The sequence below is a fragment of the Phyllobates terribilis genome, unplaced genomic scaffold (genome assembly GCF_046119375.1).
Source record: "Phyllobates terribilis strain yellow unplaced genomic scaffold, ASM4611937v1 Scaffold_11__3_contigs__length_659146591, whole genome shotgun sequence".
In the NCBI taxonomy this organism is placed as follows: Eukaryota; Metazoa; Chordata; class Amphibia; order Anura; family Dendrobatidae; genus Phyllobates; species Phyllobates terribilis.
Genome location: NW_027362771.1, coordinates 438,738,081 through 438,762,360, shown reverse-complemented (window position 1 = coordinate 438,762,360; position 24,280 = coordinate 438,738,081). Strand labels below are relative to the sequence as shown.

The 24,280-nt window shown below is 45.2% G+C and overlaps 1 protein-coding gene across 1 annotated transcript in view; it reads right to left on the bottom strand.

Annotated features, from left to right (window-relative positions):
• FANCI (FA complementation group I) overlaps positions 1-24,280 on the bottom strand; it is a 112,408-nt gene that overhangs the window by 21,460 nt on the left and 66,668 nt on the right. Inside the window, exons 17-29 of the mRNA XM_073653252.1 lie at positions 23,961-24,075; positions 23,763-23,885; positions 23,589-23,657; positions 22,995-23,096; positions 22,008-22,193; positions 21,630-21,751; positions 20,944-21,108; positions 20,643-20,822; positions 19,911-20,077; positions 19,651-19,724; positions 17,199-17,315; positions 16,803-16,854; positions 16,037-16,164 (exon numbers count right to left, since the gene is read on the bottom strand). Coding sequence (XP_073509353.1) covers positions 16,037-16,164; positions 16,803-16,854; positions 17,199-17,315; positions 19,651-19,724; positions 19,911-20,077; positions 20,643-20,822; positions 20,944-21,108; positions 21,630-21,751; positions 22,008-22,193; positions 22,995-23,096; positions 23,589-23,657; positions 23,763-23,885; positions 23,961-24,075 — 1,600 coding nt within the window. The remainder of the gene's footprint in view (positions 1-16,036; positions 16,165-16,802; positions 16,855-17,198; positions 17,316-19,650; positions 19,725-19,910; positions 20,078-20,642; positions 20,823-20,943; positions 21,109-21,629; positions 21,752-22,007; positions 22,194-22,994; positions 23,097-23,588; positions 23,658-23,762; positions 23,886-23,960; positions 24,076-24,280) is intronic.

Below are 24,280 nucleotides of genomic sequence, written 5' to 3'. Positions count from 1 at the left end.
ATACAAGGGTTGGGGGAGGGCAGCATATATACATGGATTGGGGGAGGGCAGCATATATACATGGATTGGGGGAGGGCAGCATATATACATGGATTGGGGGAGGGCAGTGTATATACAAGGATTGGGGGAGGGCAGCATATGTACATGGATTGGGGGAGGGCAGCGTATGTACATGGATTGGGGGAGGGCAGCGTATGTACAAGGATTGGGGGGAGGGCAGCGTACATACAAGGGTTGGGGGAGGGCAGCATATATACATGGATTGGGGGAGGGCAGCATATATACATGGATTGGGGGAGGGCAGCATATATACATGGATTGGGGGAGGGCAGTGTATATACAAGGATTGGGGGAGGGCAGCATATGTACATGGATTGGGGGAGGGCAGCGTATGTACATGGATTGGGGGAGGGCAGCGTATGTACAAGGATTGGGGGGAGGGCAGCGTATATACATGAATTGGGGGAGGGCAGCATATATACAAGGGTTGGGGGAGGGCAGCATATATACATGGATTGGGGGAGGGCAGTGTATATACAAGGATTGGGGGAGGGCAGCATATGTACAAGGATTGGGGGAGGGCAGCGTATATACATGGATTGGGGGAGGGCAGCGTATGTACATGGATTGGGGGAGGGCAGCGTATGTACAAGGATTGGGGGAGGGCAGCATATATACAAGGGTTGGGGGAGGGCAGCATATATACATGGATTGGGGGAGGGCAGTGTATATACAAGGATTGGGGGAGGGCAGCATATGTACATGGATTGGGGGAGGGCAGCGTATGTACATGGATTGGGGGAGGGCAGCGTATGTACAAGGATTGGGGGGAGGGCAGCGTATATACATGAATTGGGGGAGGGCAGCATATATACAAGGGTTGGGGGAGGGCAGCATATATACATGGATTGGGGGAGGGCAGTGTATATACAAGGATTGGGGGAGGGCAGCATATGTACAAGGATTGGGGGAGGGCAGCGTATATACATGGATTGGGGGAGGGCAGCATATATACAAGGGTTGGGGGAGCGCAGCATATATACATGGGTTGGGGGAGGGCAGCATATATACATGGAATGGGGGAGGGCAATACATGGATTGGGGGCAACATATATGCAAGGATTGGGGGAGGGCAGCATATATACACAGATTGGGGGAGGACAGTGTATATACATGGATTGGGGGAGGGCAGTGTATATACAAGGATTGGGGGAGGGCAGCATATGTACATGGATTGGGGGAGGGCAGCGCATGTACAAGGATTGGGGGAGGGCAGCGTATATACATGGATTGGGGGAGGGCAGCGTATGTACAAGGATTGGGGGGAGGGCAGCGTATATACATGAATTGGGGGAGGGCAGCATATATACAAGGGTTGGGGGAGGGCAGCATATATACATGGATTGGGGGAGGGCAGTGTATATACAAGGATTGGGGGAGGGCAGTGTATATACAAGGATTGGGGGAGGGCAGCATATGTACATGGATTGGGGGAGGGCAGCGTATGTACATGGATTGGGGGAGGGCAGCGTATGTACAAGGATTGGGGGGAGGGCAGCATATATACAAGGGTTGGGGGAGGGCAGCATATATACATGGATTGGGGGAGGGCAGTGTATATACAAGGATTGGGGGAGGGCAGCATATGTACAAGGATTGGGGGAGGGCAGCGTATATACATGGATTGGGGGAGGGCAGCGTATGTACATGGATTGGGGGAGGGCAGCGTATGTACAAGGATTGGGGGAGGGCAGCATATATACATGGATTGGGGGAGGGCAGCATATATACATGGATTGGGGGAGGGCAGCATATATACATGGATTGGGGGAGGGCAGTGTATATACAAGGATTGGGGGAGGGCAGCATATGTACATGGATTGGGGGAGGGCAGCGTATGTACATGGATTGGGGGAGGGCAGCGTATGTACAAGGATTGGGGGGAGGGCAGCGTATATACATGAATTGGGGGAGGGCAGCATATATACAAGGGTTGGGGGAGGGCAGCATATATACATGGATTGGGGGAGGGCAGTGTATATACAAGGATTGGGGGAGGGCAGCATATGTACAAGGATTGGGGGAGGGCAGCGTATATACATGGATTGGGGGAGGGCAGCGTATGTACATGGATTGGGGGAGGGCAGCGTATGTACAAGGATTGGGGGAGGGCAGCATATGTACAAGGATTGGGGGAGGGCAGCGTATATGCATGAATTGGGGGAGGGCAGCATATATACATGGGTTGGGGGAGGGCAGCATATATACATGGAATGGGGGAGGGCAGCATATATACATGGAATGGGGGAGGCAGGCATATATACAAGGATTGCGGGAGGGCAGCGTATATACATGGATTGGGGGAGGGCAATACATGGATTGGGGGCAGCATATATGCAAGGATTGGGGGAGGGCAGCATATATACAAGGATTGGGGGAGGGCAGCATACATATATACATGGATTGGAGGCAGCATATATACATGGATTGGGGGAGGGCAGCATATATACATGGATTGGGGGAGGGCAGCATATATACATGGATTGGGGGAGGGTAGCGTATATACATGGATTGGGGAGGGCAGCATATATACATGAATTGGGGGAGGGCAGCATATATACATGAATTGGGGGAGGGCAGAGTATATACAAGGATTGGGGGAGGGCAGCATATGTACATGGATTGGGGGAGGGCAGCATATATACATGGATTGGGGGAGGGCAGCGTATATACATGGATTGGGTGAGGGCAGCATATATACATGAATTGGGGGAGGGCAGCATATATCCAAGGATTGGGGGAGGGCAGCATATATACAAGGATTGGGGGAGGGCAGAGTATATACAAGGATTGGGGGAGGGCAGCGTATGTACATGGATTGGGGGAGGGCAGCGTATGTACAAGGATTGGGGGAGGGCAGCGTATGTACAAGGATTGGGGGAGGGCAGCGCATATACATCAATTGGGGGAGGGCAGCATATATACAAGGGTTGGGGGAGGGCAGCATATGTACATGGATTCGGGGAGGGCAGCGCATGTACAAGGATTGGGGGAGGGCAGCATATGTACATGGATTGGGGGAGGGCAGCGTATATACATGGATTGGGGGAGGGCAGCATATATACAAGGGTTGGGGGAGGGCAGCATATATACATGGATTGGGGGAGGGCAGCGTATGTACAAGGATTGGGGGAGGGCAGCGTATGTACAAGGATTGGGGGAGGGCAGCATATGTACATGGATTGGGGGAGGGCAGCGCATGTACAAGGATTGGGGGAGGGCAGCATATGTACATGGATTGGGGGAGGGCAGCGTATATACATGGATTGGGGGAGGGCAGCATATGTACATGGATTGGGGGAGGGCAGCATATGTACATGGATTGGGGGAGGGCAGCGTATGTACAAGGATTGGGGGAGGGCAGCGTATGTACAAGGATTGGGGGAGGGCAGCGTATATGCATGAATTGGGGGAGGGCAGCGTATATACATGAATTGGGGGAGGGCAGCATATATACATGGGTTGGGGGAGGGCAGCATATATACATGGAATGGGGGAGGCAGGCATATATACAAGGATTGCGGGAGGGCAGCGTATATACATGGATTGGGGGAGGGCAATACATGGATTGGGGGCAGCATATATGCAAGGATTGGGGGAGGGCAGCATATATACAAGGATTGGGGGAGGGCAGCATACATATATACATGGATTGGGGGCAGCATATATACATGGATTGGGGGAGGGCAGCATATGTACATGGATTGGGGGAGGGCAGCGTATGTACAAGGATTGGGGGGAGGGCAGCGTATATACAAGGGTTGGGGGAGGGCAGCATATATACATGGATTGGGGGAGGGCAGCATATATACATGGATTTGGGGAGGGCAGCATATATACATGGATTGGGGGAGGGCAGTGTATATACAAGGATTGGGGGAGGGCAGCATATGTACATGGATTGGGGGAGGGCAGCGTATGTACATGGATTGGGGGAGGGCAGCGTATGTACAAGGATTGGGGGGAGGGCAGCGTATATACATGAATTGGGGGGAGGGCAGCATATATACAAGGGTTGGGGGGGGCAGCATATATACATGGATTGGGGGAGGGCAGTGTATATACAAGGATTGGGGGAGGGCAGCATATGTACAAGGATTGGGGGAGGGCAGCGTATATACATGGATTGGGGGAGGGCAGCGTATGTACATGGATTGGGGGAGGGCAGCGTATGTACAAGGATTGGGGGAGGGCAGCATATATACAAGGGTTGGGGGAGGGCAGCATATATACATGGATTGGGGGAGGGCAGTGTATATACAAGGATTGGGGGAGGGCAGCATATGTACATGGATTGGGGGAGGGCAGCGTATGTACATGGATTGGGGGAGGGCAGCGTATGTACAAGGATTGGGGGGAGGGCAGCGTATATACATGAATTGGGGGAGGGCAGCATATATACAAGGGTTGGGGGAGGGCAGCATATATACATGGATTGGGGGAGGGCAGTGTATATACAAGGATTGGGGGAGGGCAGCATATGTACAAGGATTGGGGGAGGGCAGCGTATATACATGGATTGGGGGAGGGCAGCGTATGTACATGGATTGGGGGAGGGCAGCATATATACATGAATTGGGGGAGGGCAGCGTATATACATGGATTGGGGGAGGGCAGCATATATACATGAATTGGGGGAGGGCAGCATATATACATGAATTGGGGGAGGGCAGAGTATATACAAGGATTGGGGGAGGGCAGCATATGTACATGGATTGGGGGAGGGCAGCATATATACATGGATTGGGGGAGGGCAGCGTATATACATGGATTGGGGGAGGGCAGCATATATACATGAATTGGGGGGGGCAGCATATATACAAGGATTGGGGGAGGGCAGCATATATACAAGGATTGGGGGAGGGCAGAGTATATACAAGGATTGGGGGAGGGCAGCGTATGTACAAGGATTGGGGGAGGTCAGCGTATGTACAAGGATTGGGGGAGGGCAGCGTATGTACATGGATTGGGGGAGGGCAGCATATATACAAGGGTTGGGGGAGGGCAGCATATGTACATGGAATGGGGGAGGGCAGCGTATATACATGGATTGGGGGAGGGCAGTGTATATACAAGGATTGGGGGAGGGCAGCATATATACATGGATTGGGGGAAGGCAGCATATGTACATGGATTGGGGGAGGGCAGCGTATGTACAAGGATTGGGGGAAGGCAGCATATATACATCGATTGGGGGAGGGCAGCATATGTACATGGATTGGGGGAGGGCAGCATATATACAAGGATTGGGGGAGGGCAGCGTATATACATGGATTGGGGGAAGGCAGCATATATACATGGATTGGGGGAGGGCAGCATATGTACATGGATTGGGGGAGGGCAGCGTATGTACAAGGATTGGGGGGAGGGCAGCGTATATACATGAATTGGGGGAGGGCAGCATATATACAAGGGTTGGGGGAGGGCAGCATATATACATGGATTGGGGGAGGGCAGTGTATATACAAGGATTGGGGGAGGGCAGCATATGTACATGGATTGGGGGAGGGCAGCATATGTACAAGGATTGGGGGAGGGCAGCATATGTACAAGGATTGGGGGAGGGCAGCATATGTACATGGATTGGGGGAGGGCAGCGTATGTACAAGGATTGGGGGAGGGCAGCATATGTACAAGGATTGGGGGAGGGCAGCGTATATGCATGAATTGGGGGAGGGCAGCATATATACAAGGGTTGGGGGAGCGCAGCATATATACATGGGTTGGGGGAGGGCAGCATATATACATGGAATGGGGGAGGGCAGCGTATATACATGGATTGGGGGAGGGCAGTGTATATACAAGGATTGGGGGAGGGCAGCATATATACATGGATTGGGGGAAGGCAGCATATGTACATGGATTGGGGGAGGGCAGCGTATGTACAAGGATTGGGGGAAGGCAGCATATATACATCGATTGGGGGAGGGCAGCATATGTACATGGATTGGGGGAGGGCAGCATATATACAAGGATTGGGGGAGGGCAGCGTATATACATGGATTGGGGGAAGGCAGCATATATACATGGATTGGGGGAGGGCAGCATATGTACATGGATTGGGGGAGGGCAGCGTATGTACAAGGATTGGGGGGAGGGCAGCGTATATACATGAATTGGGGGAGGGCAGCATATATACAAGGGTTGGGGGAGGGCAGCATATATACATGGATTGGGGGAGGGCAGTGTATATACAAGGATTGGGGGAGGGCAGCATATGTACATGGATTGGGGGAGGGCAGCATATGTACAAGGATTGGGGGAGGGCAGCATATGTACAAGGATTGGGGGAGGGCAGCATATGTACATGGATTGGGGGAGGGCAGCGTATGTACAAGGATTGGGGGAGGGCAGCATATGTACAAGGATTGGGGGAGGGCAGCGTATATGCATGAATTGGGGGAGGGCAGCATATATACAAGGGTTGGGGGAGCGCAGCATATATACATGGGTTGGGGGAGGGCAGCATATATACATGGAATGGGGGAGGGCAATACATGGATTGGGGGCAACATATATGCAAGGATTGGGGGAGGGCAGCATATATACACAGATTGGGGGAGGACAGTGTATATACATGGATTGGGGGAGGGCAGTGTATATACAAGGATTGGGGGAGGGCAGCATATGTACATGGATTGGGGGAGGGCAGCGCATGTACAAGGATTGGGGGAGGGCAGCGTATATACATGGATTGGGGAGGGCAGCATATGTACATGGATTGGGGGAGGGCAGCGTATGTACAAGGATTGGGGGGAGGGCAGCGTATATACATGAATTGGGGGAGGGCAGCATATATACAAGGGTTGGGGGAGGGCAGCATATATACATGGATTGGGGGAGGGCAGTGTATATACAAGGATTGGGGGAGGGCAGTGTATATACAAGGATTGGGGGAGGGCAGCATATGTACATGGATTGGGGGAGGGCAGCATATGTACATGGATTGGGGGAGGGCAGCATATGTACAAGGATTGGGGGAGGGCAGCGTATATGCATGAATTGAGGGAGGGCAGCATATATACATGGAATGGGGGAGGCAGGCATATATACAAGGATTGCGGGAGGGCAGCGTATATACATGGATTGGGGGAGGGCAATACATGGATTGGGGGCAGCATATATGCAAGGATTGGGGGAGGGCAGCATATATACACGGATTGGGGGAGGACAGTGTATATACATGGATTGGGGGCAGCATATCTACAACGATTGGGGGAGAGCAACATATATACAAGGATTGGGGGAGGGCAGCATATATATATGGATTGGGGCCAGCATATATACAAGGATTGGGGGCAGCATATACCAAGATGGGGGTGAGCACAGTCTTTATTTCTGCAGTCGCATACCCCTGCTCCTTTTTGTGGCTGCTCTATACTGCGCTCGTCTGCTCTCTGTATCAGTTGTTTTCTCTAAACTAAAACCTCAGTATTCATGTTATTTTGCCATGTTGGCACTTTGCGATAAATAAGCGGGTTTTGGATTGCAGTTTGGGCACTCAGTCTCTAAAAGGTTCGCCATCACTGGTCTATAGCAATGAGCAGGAAGTTTATGTAATAGCAATGCAATACTCTGGCTCTAATCACAACCATAATGCTAGAGTTAGACATTCCGCTTTAGACAACCCAAAATACTATCATAACTTAAAAAAAAAAAAAAACTAATTTCTACTAAAATAAAAAAAGAAATAGATTTTTGTACGCACAGTAAAATTCCTTTTGTCATTGAGTATATTGGTGGACACAGGACCGTAGGTATACACCCTGCCAAGAGGATGATTAACACTAGGTGAAAAAACTGTTGGCTCCATTTAGTGGGATACACCCTTTCCTAGGACACTAGGCAGTTTAGTTTAATCCTGAACGTGGTTTGAGACCAACTGAAAAACCCAGCAAGCCACAAAATTTTGGAACAAGGAACCAACATAACCTTGAACCTAGGGAAGACACAATGCCCACAGGCAACCAGAAGTGACTCTGGGAAAGAAGAACAAGAATAGGGTGGGTGCTGTGCTTCCCAATTTATTCAGTGAGAAAAGGATTTTATGGCAAGAACAAAAGTCTAATTTTCTCTTCAATAGCGTTGGGGGACACAGACCTGTGGGACATTCTAGAGCAGTCCCAGTGGGTAGGAAAAATAACAGCAAACCACATGGGCCGTCTAGTAGACAGTGTAGCACCCTACACTCAAAACCTGGCATTGGCAGAAGCCATAGAGTAAGGTGTGAACGGAGGTCCAGGCAGCAGCAATGCAGACGTGAGAAACAGAGGCCTGATGCCTGACCACTGCATAAGCCAATGAGTCTCAGGACCTGCCGACATAGGTAGATTTGAACCTTGTGATTCAGACCGGATGTGAAGACGACTATGTCAGGGTTGCCCAGCGAAAACAGAGCAGACTGAAGACTTCTGGAAGAAGAGTCCACTCTCCTGGATGCAGCATTTCTTAAAGGGGTTGTCCAGTCTAAAACAACAAGTCAGCAGTCACTTGACTGCAGACTTGTGAATCCTCAGAGCATGTGCGTTGTGAGGATTCTCCAGTCAGCACTGGGAACGGCGCTGACTGGATTAATGTGCTGTCTTCCAGGAGCAAAAATTAAAGATGTGTCTGACATGATATCAAGACTCTTCAGACCTACAGATCACTACCCATTCCTGCTAATACATGTGGGGTCAAATGACACTGCAAGAAAGGACCTGGAAACCATCTGCAGTGACTTTGAAGACTTAGGCAAGAAAGTGAAAGAATTGGGAGCGCAGGTGGTCTTCTCATCCATCCTCCCAGTGGATGGCCATGGAACAATAAGGTGGAATAAGATTCTACAGGTGAACAACTGGCTACGTCGATGGTGCCATCAACAAGGATTTGGATTTCTGGATCACGGAATGAATTACCTATACGATGGACTATTTTCTAGAGATGGGGTGCACCTTACGAAGACTGGAAAACATGTATTTGGAAGTCGCCTTGCTACACTCATCAGAAGAGCTTTAAACTAGAACAATGTGGGAAGGGAAGCAAAAGGCCAGAAAAAGCCATACAGCTGACAAATACTATTGAGATCTCTGCTACTGGAAGTGGAAAGGAAGAACAAAGGCAAAAAAATGTAAATAATAAAAATATGGGAGGAAGAGAAACCAATCACAAACTAAAATGTTTTTATACAAATGCACAAAACATGGGCAACAAACAAGGAGCATTAGAACTACTAACGCAGGAAAAGGAATATGATGTCATTGGAATCACTGAAACTTGGTGGGACGATACACATGATTGGAATACAAGGCTAAAAGGATACAACTTATTTGCAAGAAACAGACTTGATAAACGAGGAGGAGGTGTCGCATTGTATGTTAGAAAAGCGTATATCTGCAAAGAGATTAAAGTTGAGACTGGGAGTTCTGTGGAAACTCTTTGGGTAAGAATACAAGGAGAGAACAACGGAAAGGACACCATTGTAGGCATTTACTACAGGCCACCTGGGCAAGCCAAAGATATGGATGAACTCTTTACGTATCAAATGACCAAGTTCTCCAAAAAATATGACGTGGTGTTCATGGGAGATTTCAACTATCCAGACATTTGTTGGGAATCTCTCTCAAGTAAAACTAACAGGTCAAGCAAATTCTTATCCTCTCTTGCTGACAACTTTATCTTCCAAAAGGTAGGGGAGAAAACAAGGGGATCTGCTACTTTGGATCTAATCCTTATAAACAGGGAGGAAATGGTTGAGGAGGTAAAAGTGGCTGGGACCCTAGGAGGCAGCGATCATGCTATTATAGAATTTTGGATAACTAGAGGAGGAAGACATGTGAAGACTCAAACTTCAAGGTTAGATTTCAGAAAGGCAGATTTTAAGCGACTCAGAAAGAGAATAGGACGGATCCAATGGCTGAATGTCCTTAAGGACAAAAATGTCCAGGAAGGATGGGAAATTTTTAAAAATGAGATTCTCAAAGTGCAATCGTTAACAATCCCGAAAAGTAGGAAGAATGGGAAGCATTTAAGGAAACCAGGATGGATGAACACAGAACTTAAACACATGCTAAAAAGAAAGAAAGAAATGTTTATTAAATGGAAAGAGGGAGGCATATCTAAAGAAGATTATAATGCAGTCTGCAGATCCTGCAGGGCACGTATCAGGTTAGCTAAAGCGGACAATGAATTAAGGCTTGCAAGAGATGTCAAAAGCAATAAAAAAGGATTTTGGGGGTATGTCAAAAGTAAAAGAAAAGTCAAAGATGCTATAGGATTTTTACAGGATGAAAATGGTGAAATGGTAAGACTGGATGTTGAGAAGGCCGAACTTTTTAATTCCTATTTTGCATCTGTTTTCTCTCAGAAAGAAAATGTAACATCAACTGATCTTCACTGTCCTATTAAAGGAAAAGAAGAATCCAAGTTATCTGTAAACAGAGAGATTGTGAGGGAATATTTAGCTAACATAAATGAGTTCAAGTCTCCAGCTCCAGATGAATTACACCCCAGAGTACTGAAGGAGATCGTAGAAGAAATTTTAGAACCACTCTCCATAATCTTTGAAAATTCTTGGAGAACAGGAGAAGTCCCAGAAGACTGGAGAAGAGCAAATGTTGGTCCTTTCTTCAAAAAGGGGAAGAAGGTGGACCCAGGGAACTATAGGCCGGTGAGTCTGACTTCTATACCAGGAAATATCTTTGAAGAAATTATTAAACAACATGTATGTAAGTACCTGGATAAGAATGAAGTGATTAACCAGAGTCAGCATGGGTTTGTAACTAACAAGTCATGTCAGACTAACTTAATTTCCTTCTATGACAGAATCACTGACTGGGTGGATCAGGGAAATGCTGTAGATATAGTATATCTTGACTTTAGCAAAGCATTTGACAAAGTATCTCACACCATCCTTATTGAAAAAATGACCAAGTATGGAATGGACAAGGCAACTGTTAGGTGGATTCATAACTGGCTTAGTGATCGGACTCAAAGAGTGGTCGTAAATGGCTTCACATCCAGTTGGATGAATGTCTCAAGTGGGGTACCACAGGGCTCTGTCTTGGGACCTGTATTGTTCAACATCTTTATCAATGATTTAGATGAAGGAATTGAGGGTAAACTGATTAAATTTGCTCATGACACAAAGCTAGGAGGGATAGCTAACACTAGAGAAGAGAGAGGATTCAAAAAGACCTAAATAAACTGGAGCAGTGGGCAGTAACTAACAGAATGGTTTTTAACAGGGAAAAATGCAAAGTACTACATCTGGGCAATAAAAATGAAAAAAGCACATACAAAATGGGAGGAATAGAGCTAAGCAACAGTACATGTGAAAAAGACTTAGGTATACTAATAGATCATAGACTGAACATGAGTCAACAGTGTGTTGCAGCAGCAAAAAAGGCAAATACAATTCTGGGATGTATTAACAGAAGCATACAGTCTAGATCACGTGAAGTCATTATCGGTCTTTACTCCTCTTTGGTCAGAACTCATCTGGAATACTGCGTCCAGTTTTGGGCACCACATTTTAAAAAAGACATCGACAAACTGGAGCAAGTTCAGAGAAGAGCGACCAGAATGGTGACCGGTCTGCAAACTATGTCCTATGAGAAACGGTTACAGGATTTGGGAATGTTTAGCTTGCAAAAAAGAAGACTGAGAGGAGACTTAATAGTGGTCTACAAATATCTCAAGGGCTGTCACATTGTAGAAGGATCATCTTTATTCTCATTTGCACAAGGAAAGACTAGAAGAAATGGGATGAAACTGAATGGGAGGAGACACAGATTAGATATTAGAAAAAACTTTTTGACAGTTAGGGTGATCAATGAGTAGAACAGGCTGCCACGAGAGGTGGTGAGTTCTCCTTCAATGGACGTCTTCAAACAGAGGCTGGACAGACATCTGTCTGAGATGATTTAGTGAATCCTGCTTTGAGCAGGGGGTTGGACCAGATGACCCAGGAGGTCCCCTCCAACTCTACCATTCTAGGATTCTATGACCGCAAGTATGCAATATGCATACTCCTGGCCAGAATCCTACTAGACCGTGTCTGGCACGCTCAGTGCAAGTCTATTGTGCTAGGCCAGAAACAGTCTAGTCAGATTTTGGTTGGGAGTACGCATATCCGCATAGTTGCGGTCACGTGACCGCCGTTTCCTATACCAATACCAGAGAATTCTCACAGCGCTCAGTGTACTTGCTGTGAGGATTCACAAGTCTGCAGTCACATAGAGTGACTGCAGATATGTCATTTTAGACTGGATAACCCCTTTTGCTGAAAAAGTCCAAATCCCAGTTTTCCATGCTGGGAATGTAGACCACAGAGAGCACTAGTACATGATGCAATTCCCAGCGAAGAATCTTGCTCGTTTGCCTCGTGGCACCTGGAGGTAGTCAAGTGGATGGTCCTAGAAGAAGGGAGGCCCAGTGGGAGAGAGCCAGAAAAACAGCTTTCTGTTCAACAAGGTTGATCTAGAGGCTGGATTTTGACCAGAGACCCCGAGTGGTGTGATGTCTGGTGTGATGTCTGGACACTGCTTCTCAGCCTCAGAGACTGACACCAGTTGTTGCCACTGGCCGTTGGAGAGGAAGGATCTACAGGAAAGCAGTGCATAAGTGTCAACCACCAAAGAAAATCTCTGCAGACTCAAACGGGGTGATGGATGCAACAATCCAATGTGTCCACTGACTTGTTCCAGAGAGATAGAATGTAATGCTGGTGGATAGTAGTGAAATTGGCATTGGGCAAAGGGAACCACCTCAAAGACTGAGACGATTGTGCCCAGAACCCACATGCAGAAGTTGATTAAGCACAAGGTCTCCCCCATCTGTAAATATGACAATCCAGCTTGAAGAAGAAATAGCTTGTCTAAGTGAAGGAAGACCTGACGCACCCAGTTAAAAGGACTTACCCAGAAATTTCAGGTACTGGTACGGCATTAGACATGACCTCTGTTGGTTTATGATTAAACTGAAGAGTTCTAACAAATCCATGATGATTTGGAGACCGGTTCTGTTGTTCCTTAGATGGGAGAGTTCTTAGTTTTGATCCCTCTACTGCTTTTGCACTGACTGAATAACTAGGTGTCAGTTGCCCCGATGTAGCCTGGTGGGGAGGAGTCAGTTTTTTTTTGTGTTTTTTTTTATACAAAATGTATTTTTAGTGTCAGCCTCCAGGTGGCAACATTCTATATATATATACTAGATGGTGGCCCGATTCTAACGCATCGGGTATTCTAGAATATGTATGCGGCCGACCGGGCGCGACTAATCAGCGAAGCAGTGTTTAAATGGGTTGTGCACTACTATAAATTAACCCCCCAATGTATCCCCCCGGGGCCCCTAATGAATTTTGTAATTACCTCATGTTGTCAATAATGCTTGTGACAACATCGCTGACCACGCGGCAAGTGTGAAGGGAGGACCAGGGAGCGAGGCCGCCGGTCGGGGTACTTCTGCTGCGAGCAGCCGGGAGATGACCGCCTAGCACCGGTCATCTCCCGGCTGCGTCGCCGCTGATCTCCCGAAGGTGGACTGCGTGTTTCAAATCCGGCGCCAATTCGCGGCCGGGCGCTCGTTGCTAATTGGTGCCGGGCGCGACCAATCAGGACAGCGGTGATTTAAATTTCGCGCCAATATCGCTGATTGGTCGCGGCCGGGACCAATCAGCGAGCCGTGTTAGTGAGGACCGAGGAGCGGCGCTGCTTGTGCGGGTACTTCCGCTGCGACCGCTGAAAGCAGCCGGTCATCTCCCGGCTGCATCGCCGCTGACCTCCATGCGGCTAGCGTCGGGAGATCAGCGGCTAGGGCTGCTGATCTCCCGACGGCAAGTGTGAAGGGAGGATCAGGGAGCGGCGCCGCCTAGGCCGCCGTCCCGGCTGCATCGCCGCTGACCTCCGTGCGGCAGATGAGCTTCTAACGGCCGCCATCTTGTTCTGAAATCCCGCGTCGCTGACTGGCCGCGGCCGGACCAATCAGCGACGCACGATTTCCTGGACGAACAGACAGACGGGATAAGCCGATTATATTGTAGATACGCACAGTGCATTGTGAAAGTATTTGGCCCCCTTGAACTTTTCTACCTTTTGCCACATTTCTGGCTTCAAACAAAGATATAAAATTCTAATTTTTTTGGGAAGAATCAACAACAAGTGGGACACAATCGTGAAGTGGAATGAAATTTATTGAATATTTTAAACTTTTTTAACAAATTAAAAGCTGAAAAGTGGGGTGTGCAATATTATTCGGGCCCCCTTGATTTAATACTTTGTAGCGCTACCTTTTGCTGCGATTACAGCTGCAAGTCGCTTGGGGTAAGTCTCTATCAGTTTTGCACATTTAGAGGCGGAAATTCTTGCCCATTCTTCCTTGCAAAACAAGCTCATTGAGATTGGATGGAGGGCATTTGTGAACAGCAGTTTTCAGCTCTTTCTACAGATTCTCCATTGGATTCAGGTCTGGACTTTGACTTGGCCATTCTAACACCTGGATACGTTTATTTTTGAACCATTCCATTGTAGATTTTGCTTTATGTTTGGGATCATTGTCTTGTTGGAAGATAAATCTCTGTCCCAGTCTCAGGTCTTTTGCAGACTCCAACAGGTTTTCTTCCAGAATAGTCCTGTATTTGGCTCTGTCCATCTTCCCATCAATTTTAACCATCTTCCCTGTCCCTGCTGAAGAATAGCAGGCCAAAACCATGATGCTGCCACCACCATTTTTGACAGTGGGGATGGTGTTTTGAGGGCGATGAGCGGTGTAGCTTTTAAGCCAAACATATCGTTCTCCATTGTGGCCAAAGAGTTCGATTTTGGTTTTATCTGACCAGAGCACCTTATTCCACATGTTTGGTGTGTCTCCCAGGTGGCTTGTGGCAAACTTCAAACAAGACTTTATATGGATATCTTTGAGAAATGGCTTTCTTCTTGCCACTCTTCCATAAAGGCCAGATTTGTGCAGAGTACGACTGATTGTTGTCCTATGCACAGACTCTCCCACCTCAGCTGTAGATCTCTGCAGTTCATCCAGAGTGATCATGGGCCTTTTGGCTGCATCTCTGATCAGTCTTCTCATTGTTCGAGATAAAAGTTTAGAGGGATGGCCGGGTCTCGGTAGATTTGCAGTGGTCTGATACTCCTTCCATTTTAATATGATCGCTTGCACAGTGCTCCTTGAGATGTTTAAAACTTGGGAAATCTTTTTGTATCCAAATCCGGCTTTAAACTTCACCACAACAGTATCTCGGACCTGCCTGGTGTGTTCCTTGGTCTTCATGATGCTCTCTGCACTTGAAACAGAACCCTGAGACTATCACAGAGCAGGTGCATTTATACGGAGACTTGATTACACACAGGTGGATTCTATATATCATTACCAGTCATTTAGGACAACATTGGATCATTCAGAGATCCTCACTGAACTTCTGGGGTGAGTTTGCTGCACTGAAAGTAAAGGGGTTGAATAATATTGCATGCCCCTCTTTTCAGTTTTTAAGTTGTTAAGAAAGTTTAAAATATCCAATAAATTACGTTCCACTTCACGATTGTGTCCCACTTGTTCATTCTTCCTCAAAAAATTAGAATTTTATATCTTTTCCCACTTGTTGATTCTTCCCCCAAAAAATAGAATTTTATATCTTTAGGTTTGAAGCCGGAAATGTGGCAAAAGGAAGAAAAGTTCAAGGGGGCCAAATACTTTCACAATGCACTGTATATATATGTATATCTTGTGTCTGCCTCCTATGGGTACTATTCGAAAACGGAGCAGTCTACTGCCCTAGGAGACCACCCACTTCTTTTCACCTACTGTCAAGCCTCCTAGAGACAGGGTGTATACCTACAGTTCTGCGTCCCCCCCTAATCCTATTAAAGAGAAATACTATTTTGTTGTTGTAACAGGACTTAAAATAGCAGAAGAAATGGATGTACAGTTTTTATATGCTCATTTCTGTGATGTTTGTGTTATGCACAATAGATGGCTACAATCCTACCTCGTCTATATCACCAAGATGTCCATGGATGTCCTGAGACAGCTCACGAAGTAGACTTACTGGGCTCTTGAATAACGAGTGCATACTAAATAGAAGCGTCATGATTCCTTTACAGAACTGGATGTCCTCTGTGAAGAGAAACATCTATGTCATTCACTGACACAAACTATGGTTACTGTTATTATGTGAATATGGGATCAGACTAGTAGTAAAGTTTTAGTGCTATATAGGCTGATATATCCTATGCAACAGTATGCAAGTGTGAAATCCTGTGACCCTTATCAGATGAGCCTGCAAGCGACTGAAACGCAGTACAACTGCAATAAAGCCATAATATAGGGAACTGGACAGCCGAGCCAGCAGTTTATTGGGAAATGCCACCATGTAACTAATGATAGAAAAGGGCATACCTGGATTTTGTCAATAACACTTATCTACTGTATGGTTATGTGACATTTTAACATACAATGTGTTTCGTCACCTCCTCATTCTTAAGATTTCTGCATTCAGTGAATTGAAACAATGTCTACAATTTAGCAAGCAGATTACACCAGGTTTTAGACTACACTTTGCCGAAAATTCACAGATGGGGGAAACGCAATAAAATGTAAAATAAACATCTGTGACTTTTCTAGTCAATCGAAAATGTTAAGAAATTAAAAAAGTAGTATATAATATCTGATTCAAAAAAGTAATAACGCTCAAATATACAGTTCTACCAATCAATAATTTACTTTGCACTTTTATCAAAGGAAGCCATTCTTACCAAGATCAGTATCTTTACAAATCTTCACAATCCATGACAGCATCTGTACAAACTATGACACAGACAAAATTTCTATATTTAAATGTGCATAAAAAAAAATCAATATTCAAAAATATTGTCTGCTAGATTCTAGCCCCCACCTCTGAGTTCAGACTTTTTGCATCAAGTACGGTACATCTAAATTCTTTTGCTGATTTGCAGCAGAATTTGCATTGCAGAGATTATTGAAAACCTGTATGTCATGAATTCCACACAATTTTTTTCTGAGATAAATGGAAGGGGTTTTACCAACTCGGTTCACTTCTACTACTGCCATTTCCATGATCTACACAGAAAATCTACAACAAATCCGCCACGTCAGAAGGTGGAGTACCTGTTCATTGAGTACAAACTGACCTGCTGAGATGATGTGTCCAGAAATCTGTATAATGTGGAGAGGATACTGACTAACAGCACAGCTTCCTTACTGTTAAACTCATCTTCTCCAGAGTTCAGTTGATTTGTAAGGGATCTCTGTGGAGTAAAATTACAGATATGGTGTGTGCAAATAGAAAACGGCAGGCCAACTACCGAGAAAAGGACTTCAGGAAACAGCAAGCCAACTACAGAGTAAAGGAGTTCAGGAAATGGCGGGCCAATCACAGAGAAAAGGAATTTAGGAAACGGCAGGCCAACTACAGAGAAAATGAGTTCAGGAAACAGAAAGCCAACTAGAGAGTAAAGGAGTTCAGGAAATGGCAGGCCAACTACAGAGAAAATGAGTTCAGGAAACAGAAAGCCAACTACAGGGAAAAGAAGTTCAGGAAACAGCAAGCCAACTACAGGGAAAAGGAGTTCAGGAAACAGCAAGCCAACAACAGAACAGGAGTTCAGGAAATGGCAGGCTAACTACAGGGAAAAGGAGTTCAGGAAACGGGAGGCCAACCACAGAGAAAAGGAGTTCAGGAAACAGAAAGCCAACTACAGAGAAAATGAGTTCAGGAAACAGAAAGCCAACTACAAGAGAAAATGAGTTCAGGAAACTGAAAGTCAACTACAGGGAAAAGGAGTTCAGGAAACGTCAGGCCAACCACAGGGAAAAGGAGTTCAGGAAACAGAAAGCCAACCCCAGAGAAAAGGCGTTCAGGAAACGTCAGGCCAACCACAGGGAAAAGGAATTCAGGAAATGGCGGGCCAATCACAGAGAAAAGGACTTCAGGAAACGGCAGGCCAACTACAGAGAAAATGACATCAGGACAAAGAAAGCCAACCACAGAGAAAATGAGTTCAGGAAACAGCAAGCCAACTACAGAGTAAAGGAGTTCAGGAAATGGAAGGCCAACTAAAGAGAAAATGAGCTCAGGAAACAGAAAGCCAACTACAGAGAAAAGGAGTTCAGGAAACAGAAAGCCAACCACACAGAAAAGGAGTTCAGGAAACAGAAAGCCAACCACAGAGAAAAGGAGTTCAGGAAACGTCAGGCCAACCACAGGGAAAAGGAATTCAGGAAACGTCAGGCCAACCACAGGGAAAAGGTGTTCAGGAAACAGAAAGCCAACCACAGAGAAAAGGAGTTCAGGAAACGTCAGGCCAACCACAGGGAAAAGGAATTCAGGAAACAGAAAGCCAACCCCACAGAGAAAAGGAGTTCAGGAAACATCAGGCCAACCACAGGGAAAAGGAATTCAGGAAACAGAAAGCCAACCCCACAGAGAAAAGGAGTTCAGGAAACATCAGGCCAACCACAGGGAAAAGGAATTCAGGAAATGGCGGGCCAATCACAGAGAAAAGGAATTTAGGAAACGGCAGGCCAACTACAGAGAAAATGAGTACAGGAAACAGAAAGCCAACTAGAGAGTAAAGGAGTTCAGGAAATGGCAGGCCAACTACAGAGAAAATGAGCTCAGGAAACGTCAGGCCAACCACAGGGAAAAGAAATTCAGGAAACGTTGGGCCAATCATAGAGATAAGGAATTCAGGAAACTGCAGGCCAACTGCAGAGAAAATGAGTTCAGGAAACAGAAAGCCAACTACAGAGAAAATGAGTTCAGGAAACAGCAAGCCAACTACAGAGTAAAGGAGTTCAGGAAATGGCAGGCAACTACAGAGAACATGAGCTCAGGAAACAGAAAGCCAACTACAGAGAAAATGAGCTCAGGAAACAGAAAGCCAACTACAGAGAAAAGAAGTTCAGGAAACAGAAAGCCAACTACAGAGAAAAGGAGTTCAGGAAACAGAAAGCCAACTACAGAGAAAAGGAGTTCAGGAAACAGAAAGCCAACTACAGAGAAAAGGAGTTCAGGAAACAGAAAGCCAACTACAGAGTAAAGGAGTTCAGGAAATGGCAGGCAACTACAGAGAACATGAGCTCAGGAAACAGAAAGCCAACTACAGAGAAAAGAAGTTCAGGAAACAGAAAGCCAACTACAGAGAAAAGGAGTTCAGGAAACAGAAAACCAACTACAGAGAAAAGGAGTTCAGGAAATGGCAGGCCAACCACAGAAAAAAGAAGTTAAGGAAACAGAAAGCCAACCACACCACAGAGAAAAGGAGTTCAGGAAACAGAAAGCCAACTACAGGAAAAAGGAGTTCAGGAAACAAAAAGCCAACTACAGGGAAAAGGAGTTCAGGAAACGGTAGGTCCACTACAGAGAAAAGGAGTTCAGTAGAAAAGAGGGCTAATGTTATTCATAAAGGCCATGACCATCTGCGTTGGCACTTTCCATTGGGGGCTTATTCACTTTTGGCATCAAATATAACGTAGTATGCAGGTATAAGGAGTTTTATACGGACCTCAAATTAACGAAAACTTCTTTTATCCCAAAATACCATAAGACACCTGAATAGGAATTCCAAATTGAAAACTTACCTGAAACTGTGTAATCAGTGATGATGTTTTTTCCACGATGTTTACTACACCATCTTCCCTCTCATCATCATCATCTACAAAAGTACAATATATAGTCTTAAAGCAGAATAGCGGACATAAAATTGACAAGATGCTGGTCAAAAAAAATATTTAAAGGCTCAGTGACTGCACTACAACACAAAAGAATCAAAGTGTAAGCGATGGCGGAGGATTTTATAAGAATGGGTGACATTCAAAGAGATTTCTGGCAAATACTTTACCCAAAGCAGCAAGAAATTGTGAGATTTTTGGCTGATAGTGCAGCTGGATGGTGTGGAATATCTGCACCAAGCACTCCAAGCATAGCAAAGAGATGTTCTTCCCTTTGTCCTTCTTCCCAGATTCCTCAGCTGCGCATGGTATTGAGGTATATCTCCACATTAACACCCTATGTGGTTAGATGGAGTTTCCATAAGTCATCAGTTTGTGGTGCTGACTCATTGGTCACTAAGAACATGTATTTGTAGGTCTTTATAAATCAATCGCAAATACCGAACAATCATTATCTTCATTAAAGTGTAACTATCACTTTGTTAAAATTATTATAGATTATAGACGCTGCTTAGTGTTTCAAATCGGTGAAGGTCCAGGTCCAGAGACCCCACCGATTGGTGAAAACACCGCTCAAATGTGTAGTTCCTGCATGAGCTGTGCACACATAGTGGTGTACGGGTTTAATAGTAAGTCTATGGTTCTGTATACTCACTCTCACAGAACCGTGTACTGACCCATAGACTTACTGAGCCCCTTAGACAGCTCTGTACAAGCAGCTTACATAGGAGCTGCACACTTCAGAGCAGTGTTTTGACTGATTGGTTTCAAGAACTAAGAGCAATGAAGGTCTCAGGACCCGGACCCCCAGCAATCTGCAACCCTATAGTGTGCCTGTCATATACTGCATACATCTTTTACAAAACAATAGTTACTCTTCAAGGAACATTCCTGTTCTTTACCTAGTTATCTCACAAATGCTGTGGAGCATCTTCTCACTGTTCTGACCATCAGGTCCATCTGTGACCCCAGTATCTTTCAGTTGCTGAATTTTCTGCAGTGCTATGCCAATGGCGTATCTCATGAAATCTAAGCTGGATCGAAGAACACTAAGACTTTCCTCGTGGACTTTCTTGCAGTCTCTGCAAATTAATACATGAAAATGGCAATTATGTAGTCTGATCAACCATCCAGAGTGCTCCCGGACAAAAGGATAATCACAAAACTCCAGAATAGAGACCGTCCATAGAGAACAGAACATACCTGAATAAAGCTGTTAAAAGGGTGGAAACAAATCCCATTGATAGCAAGCTCCTGTATGCTTTATTACCACCTGCTGATCGACCTTTGGCAGATTTCTCTTTTAAGATGTCAACAAGTTTGCTGTAGCACTTAAATATTCCCAATATTTCTTCAAACTTATTTTTACTGCAAACATAGATGATATAAAAATGAGCATTGCTGAATAAAGGAAGAAAACACCCCCTTCACAATGCCAATTATTACACATCACTTGCTATATGATGACGAAATGTACAGAGGAGCATTCCACCATTTACTGGGTTCCCACTAGGATGTAGCTTTGAACGTCCGATAGATAAAGGGTATTTGCACATAGGGCGTAATGCAGATTTTGCATTCTAAAGTAACAGCATTGTGAATTAAATTTCACGAACGCTCATGGACACGCAATAAGGAAATTCCAAAGCATTGACTGACCAATGCTGCAAATTTGAAATCCATAAAACAGCAATTAATGCTGCACATATCGCCTCCGATTTCACATGCCATACAAATGGTGAAATGTGCTTCGGATCTCCTTCAGATCTGCAAGGAAGTCGGCAGCAATTTTTGTTGCGGTGTCATTTGCTGCAGAAGTTCTGATACTAATACAGCAGCCTACCAATAGATCACACGTATGATAGAAATATGAATGATATCCTTCTTACCTATAGTCCGCTGTGGTAAAGTTGTATTCTACTAGCACCTCACACACTCCCATAACGAGAACCGCGTAGTTATAATTTTTCATACCAACTCCAGATGAGACAGAGAAGTCTGCTGACTTGTCCTAGTTGGGATGGAAGAGCACATGGTTATCGTCACCCTTAGACAAAATGTTATCATAAAAAGGGCAAAAACTGTCAATGGACTTCTAGGACAAGTGGTCAGCCACAAAGGAAGAGATTTGAGGATTATGGATGTCTAAGTAAGCAGATACAAGCAGTGGAAGTGGAAAGGATCCCAGAAATGATAAAACTGACCCCAGTTAGTTACAATCATTAATAGTCTTACAAGTATTAACCTGATTTAGTAAGAAACCTTACCAGTTCAAACTCCTCCAAATCACATTTGGTCATTCTCCTGGTTATGGACTCCAGAATCTCATCAATTTCTTGTAAACACGCCATATAATCCCCGTCGTCATTTTCTTCCATTCCTCTTTCCTGCAGTAAACTGCTCTGCTGTTTGTACCAACGTATGCAGCTGTGAACGCTGCTCAGCAAGTGCGCCTAATCCGGAAGAGCAAGAGATATGTGCAATGGCATTGAACCCTTTCATACACAGTGAAAACTAAGGTGCGATTCAGCATTTATTGCCAGAATTCATAGAGTAGAACTGTTTGGACTGTCTTAAGACATAATGAATTTGGGGCATCTAGCTCCAGCGCACTGGTCTGTAGGCTTGTAACCCAAGTGTGGCCAAATAGTTGATGCAAGGGATGACTTGCAATGCTGGCCACGTCATCACATTTCACCTGCTATTAATATAGCCTACCTTAAAAAGTAGAAGCCGGGCACTTGATTTATTCATTAATAAGTTTGATACTTCAGGTTCTCAGTGGCCTGTCACCCTGCAACTGGCTTGGAAAGCAGTGGAACCATTAGCAACTGTGGCTGAGGTTAGTACCACCAAAAAGTAGGGTGGTAACAGAAGCAATCCCATGCCATGGGAGGGCACCCGTACCGGAAAAACCTATAGGGAAACTGTCAGCATTTTTTTTCTGTGAACATCACTTCTTTTGTTACAGGGGGAAAAAAAAACACTTCCCCAGGCTACCTAACTTTTTACCAACCCAAATGGTCTATTAATCGGCTAAAGCAATACTTGACCATTGAGCAGCTCTTTAACGTCTAGTAAATATTTAATTGGTTAACATAAAGTATTAGGATGAAAATGAATTCCATGGACTTCTTTCTACCAGGATTATAAAAAAAACACTGCATAAAAATTAAATCTAAAAAAATTAGGAAATTATATTTTAACAATATCAAGATATACCACTTCACTCACTAGTAGTAATGCTCACTCACCAGAGGTTCTTGCAGCATTATTTGCTCCTTTTGGGCAGTGATGCACCTTTCTAGCTTCAATGGTGGCAACAAGTCCGGCTCAGGCTCATAATACCTCTTTAACTAAAGGAAACATTGAGACCAGGCATGAGAGTTCATGAGTTGTGTAATCTGTCTGGTCTCCAGAACACAGTGCATAGATCTCTGACTATTCAGGGCATGGATGCCTTTCTTGAAAAGTATAATATTACAGCTTATATATACTAGATTCCTTGATAGGGAGTTGATCCAGAGAACTAGTCTGATTGCCGTATGGAGTCAGGAAGAAAATTTTTTCCCCAATGTGGAGCTTGGTGTTTGCCACATGGGTTTTTTTTGCCTTCCTCTGGATCAACATGTTAGGCTATGGGTTGAACTAAATGAACTTAGTCTTCCTTCAACCTTAAAACTATTCTACAGTACACAAAGTATAGGTATATTGCTTTACCATATTTATACCTCCCCACACAAAATCCCTGAAACTAAAGGGCTCTATCACGCTGATAACACAGAACGATGGTAAGACTTTCTTCCTCCATGTCTATCAATTAAATAACAGCTTGAACCGTATGTTACCTGAGCCACAAGAGTGTCCATGATGGGTCTGGCCAACTGGGAGTTCCGTCGAATAACATCATAAAAACCCTAAAATAAAAAAAAGAGAAAATGTCATCAAAATCTTTAGTCCTATAAAAAGGGGGGAAAAAATTAACTGTCTACAGAGTATCAGACAACAGGAATATCAGCCACCTCATAAAGAATCCGCCTAATGTCTTCCTGCTGACTCAAGCATCTTCTCAGACCCCCCAGTATTTCCAAACAGAAAGCTTCATTTGCAGCAGAATTGTAGCGAGTGTGGACGTCCACCAGTACCTGCCGGGTATAGAACAGATTATAAGCTGGTGCCAACCCATCTAGAAAGAAAAGATAAGGGAGAAATAAAGTTACCTGGCTTGCACCAATAGCTTGGCTACATTGGGAAGAGGACAAGCTCCCCAGGACTTTAAAATTCTTAAGCAAAAGCAGGAAACCAGCGACAGCAGACTCCCGGGCGTCTAATTGGCTAATGACAACATTTATTAGTAAAACTGTATGGACAATACCAATTGATATATCAAGTGCTCCGATTCATGGCAATACTTCACATCAGTTTTCTGCTGCATCACACACCACATGTGACTCTGCCCTTAAGTGTTTTTACATTTAGAATTTTTTATTTTGCTTTTTAAATTTTTTTTTCTGTTTTGAGTGTTTTGGAAAGCATTATT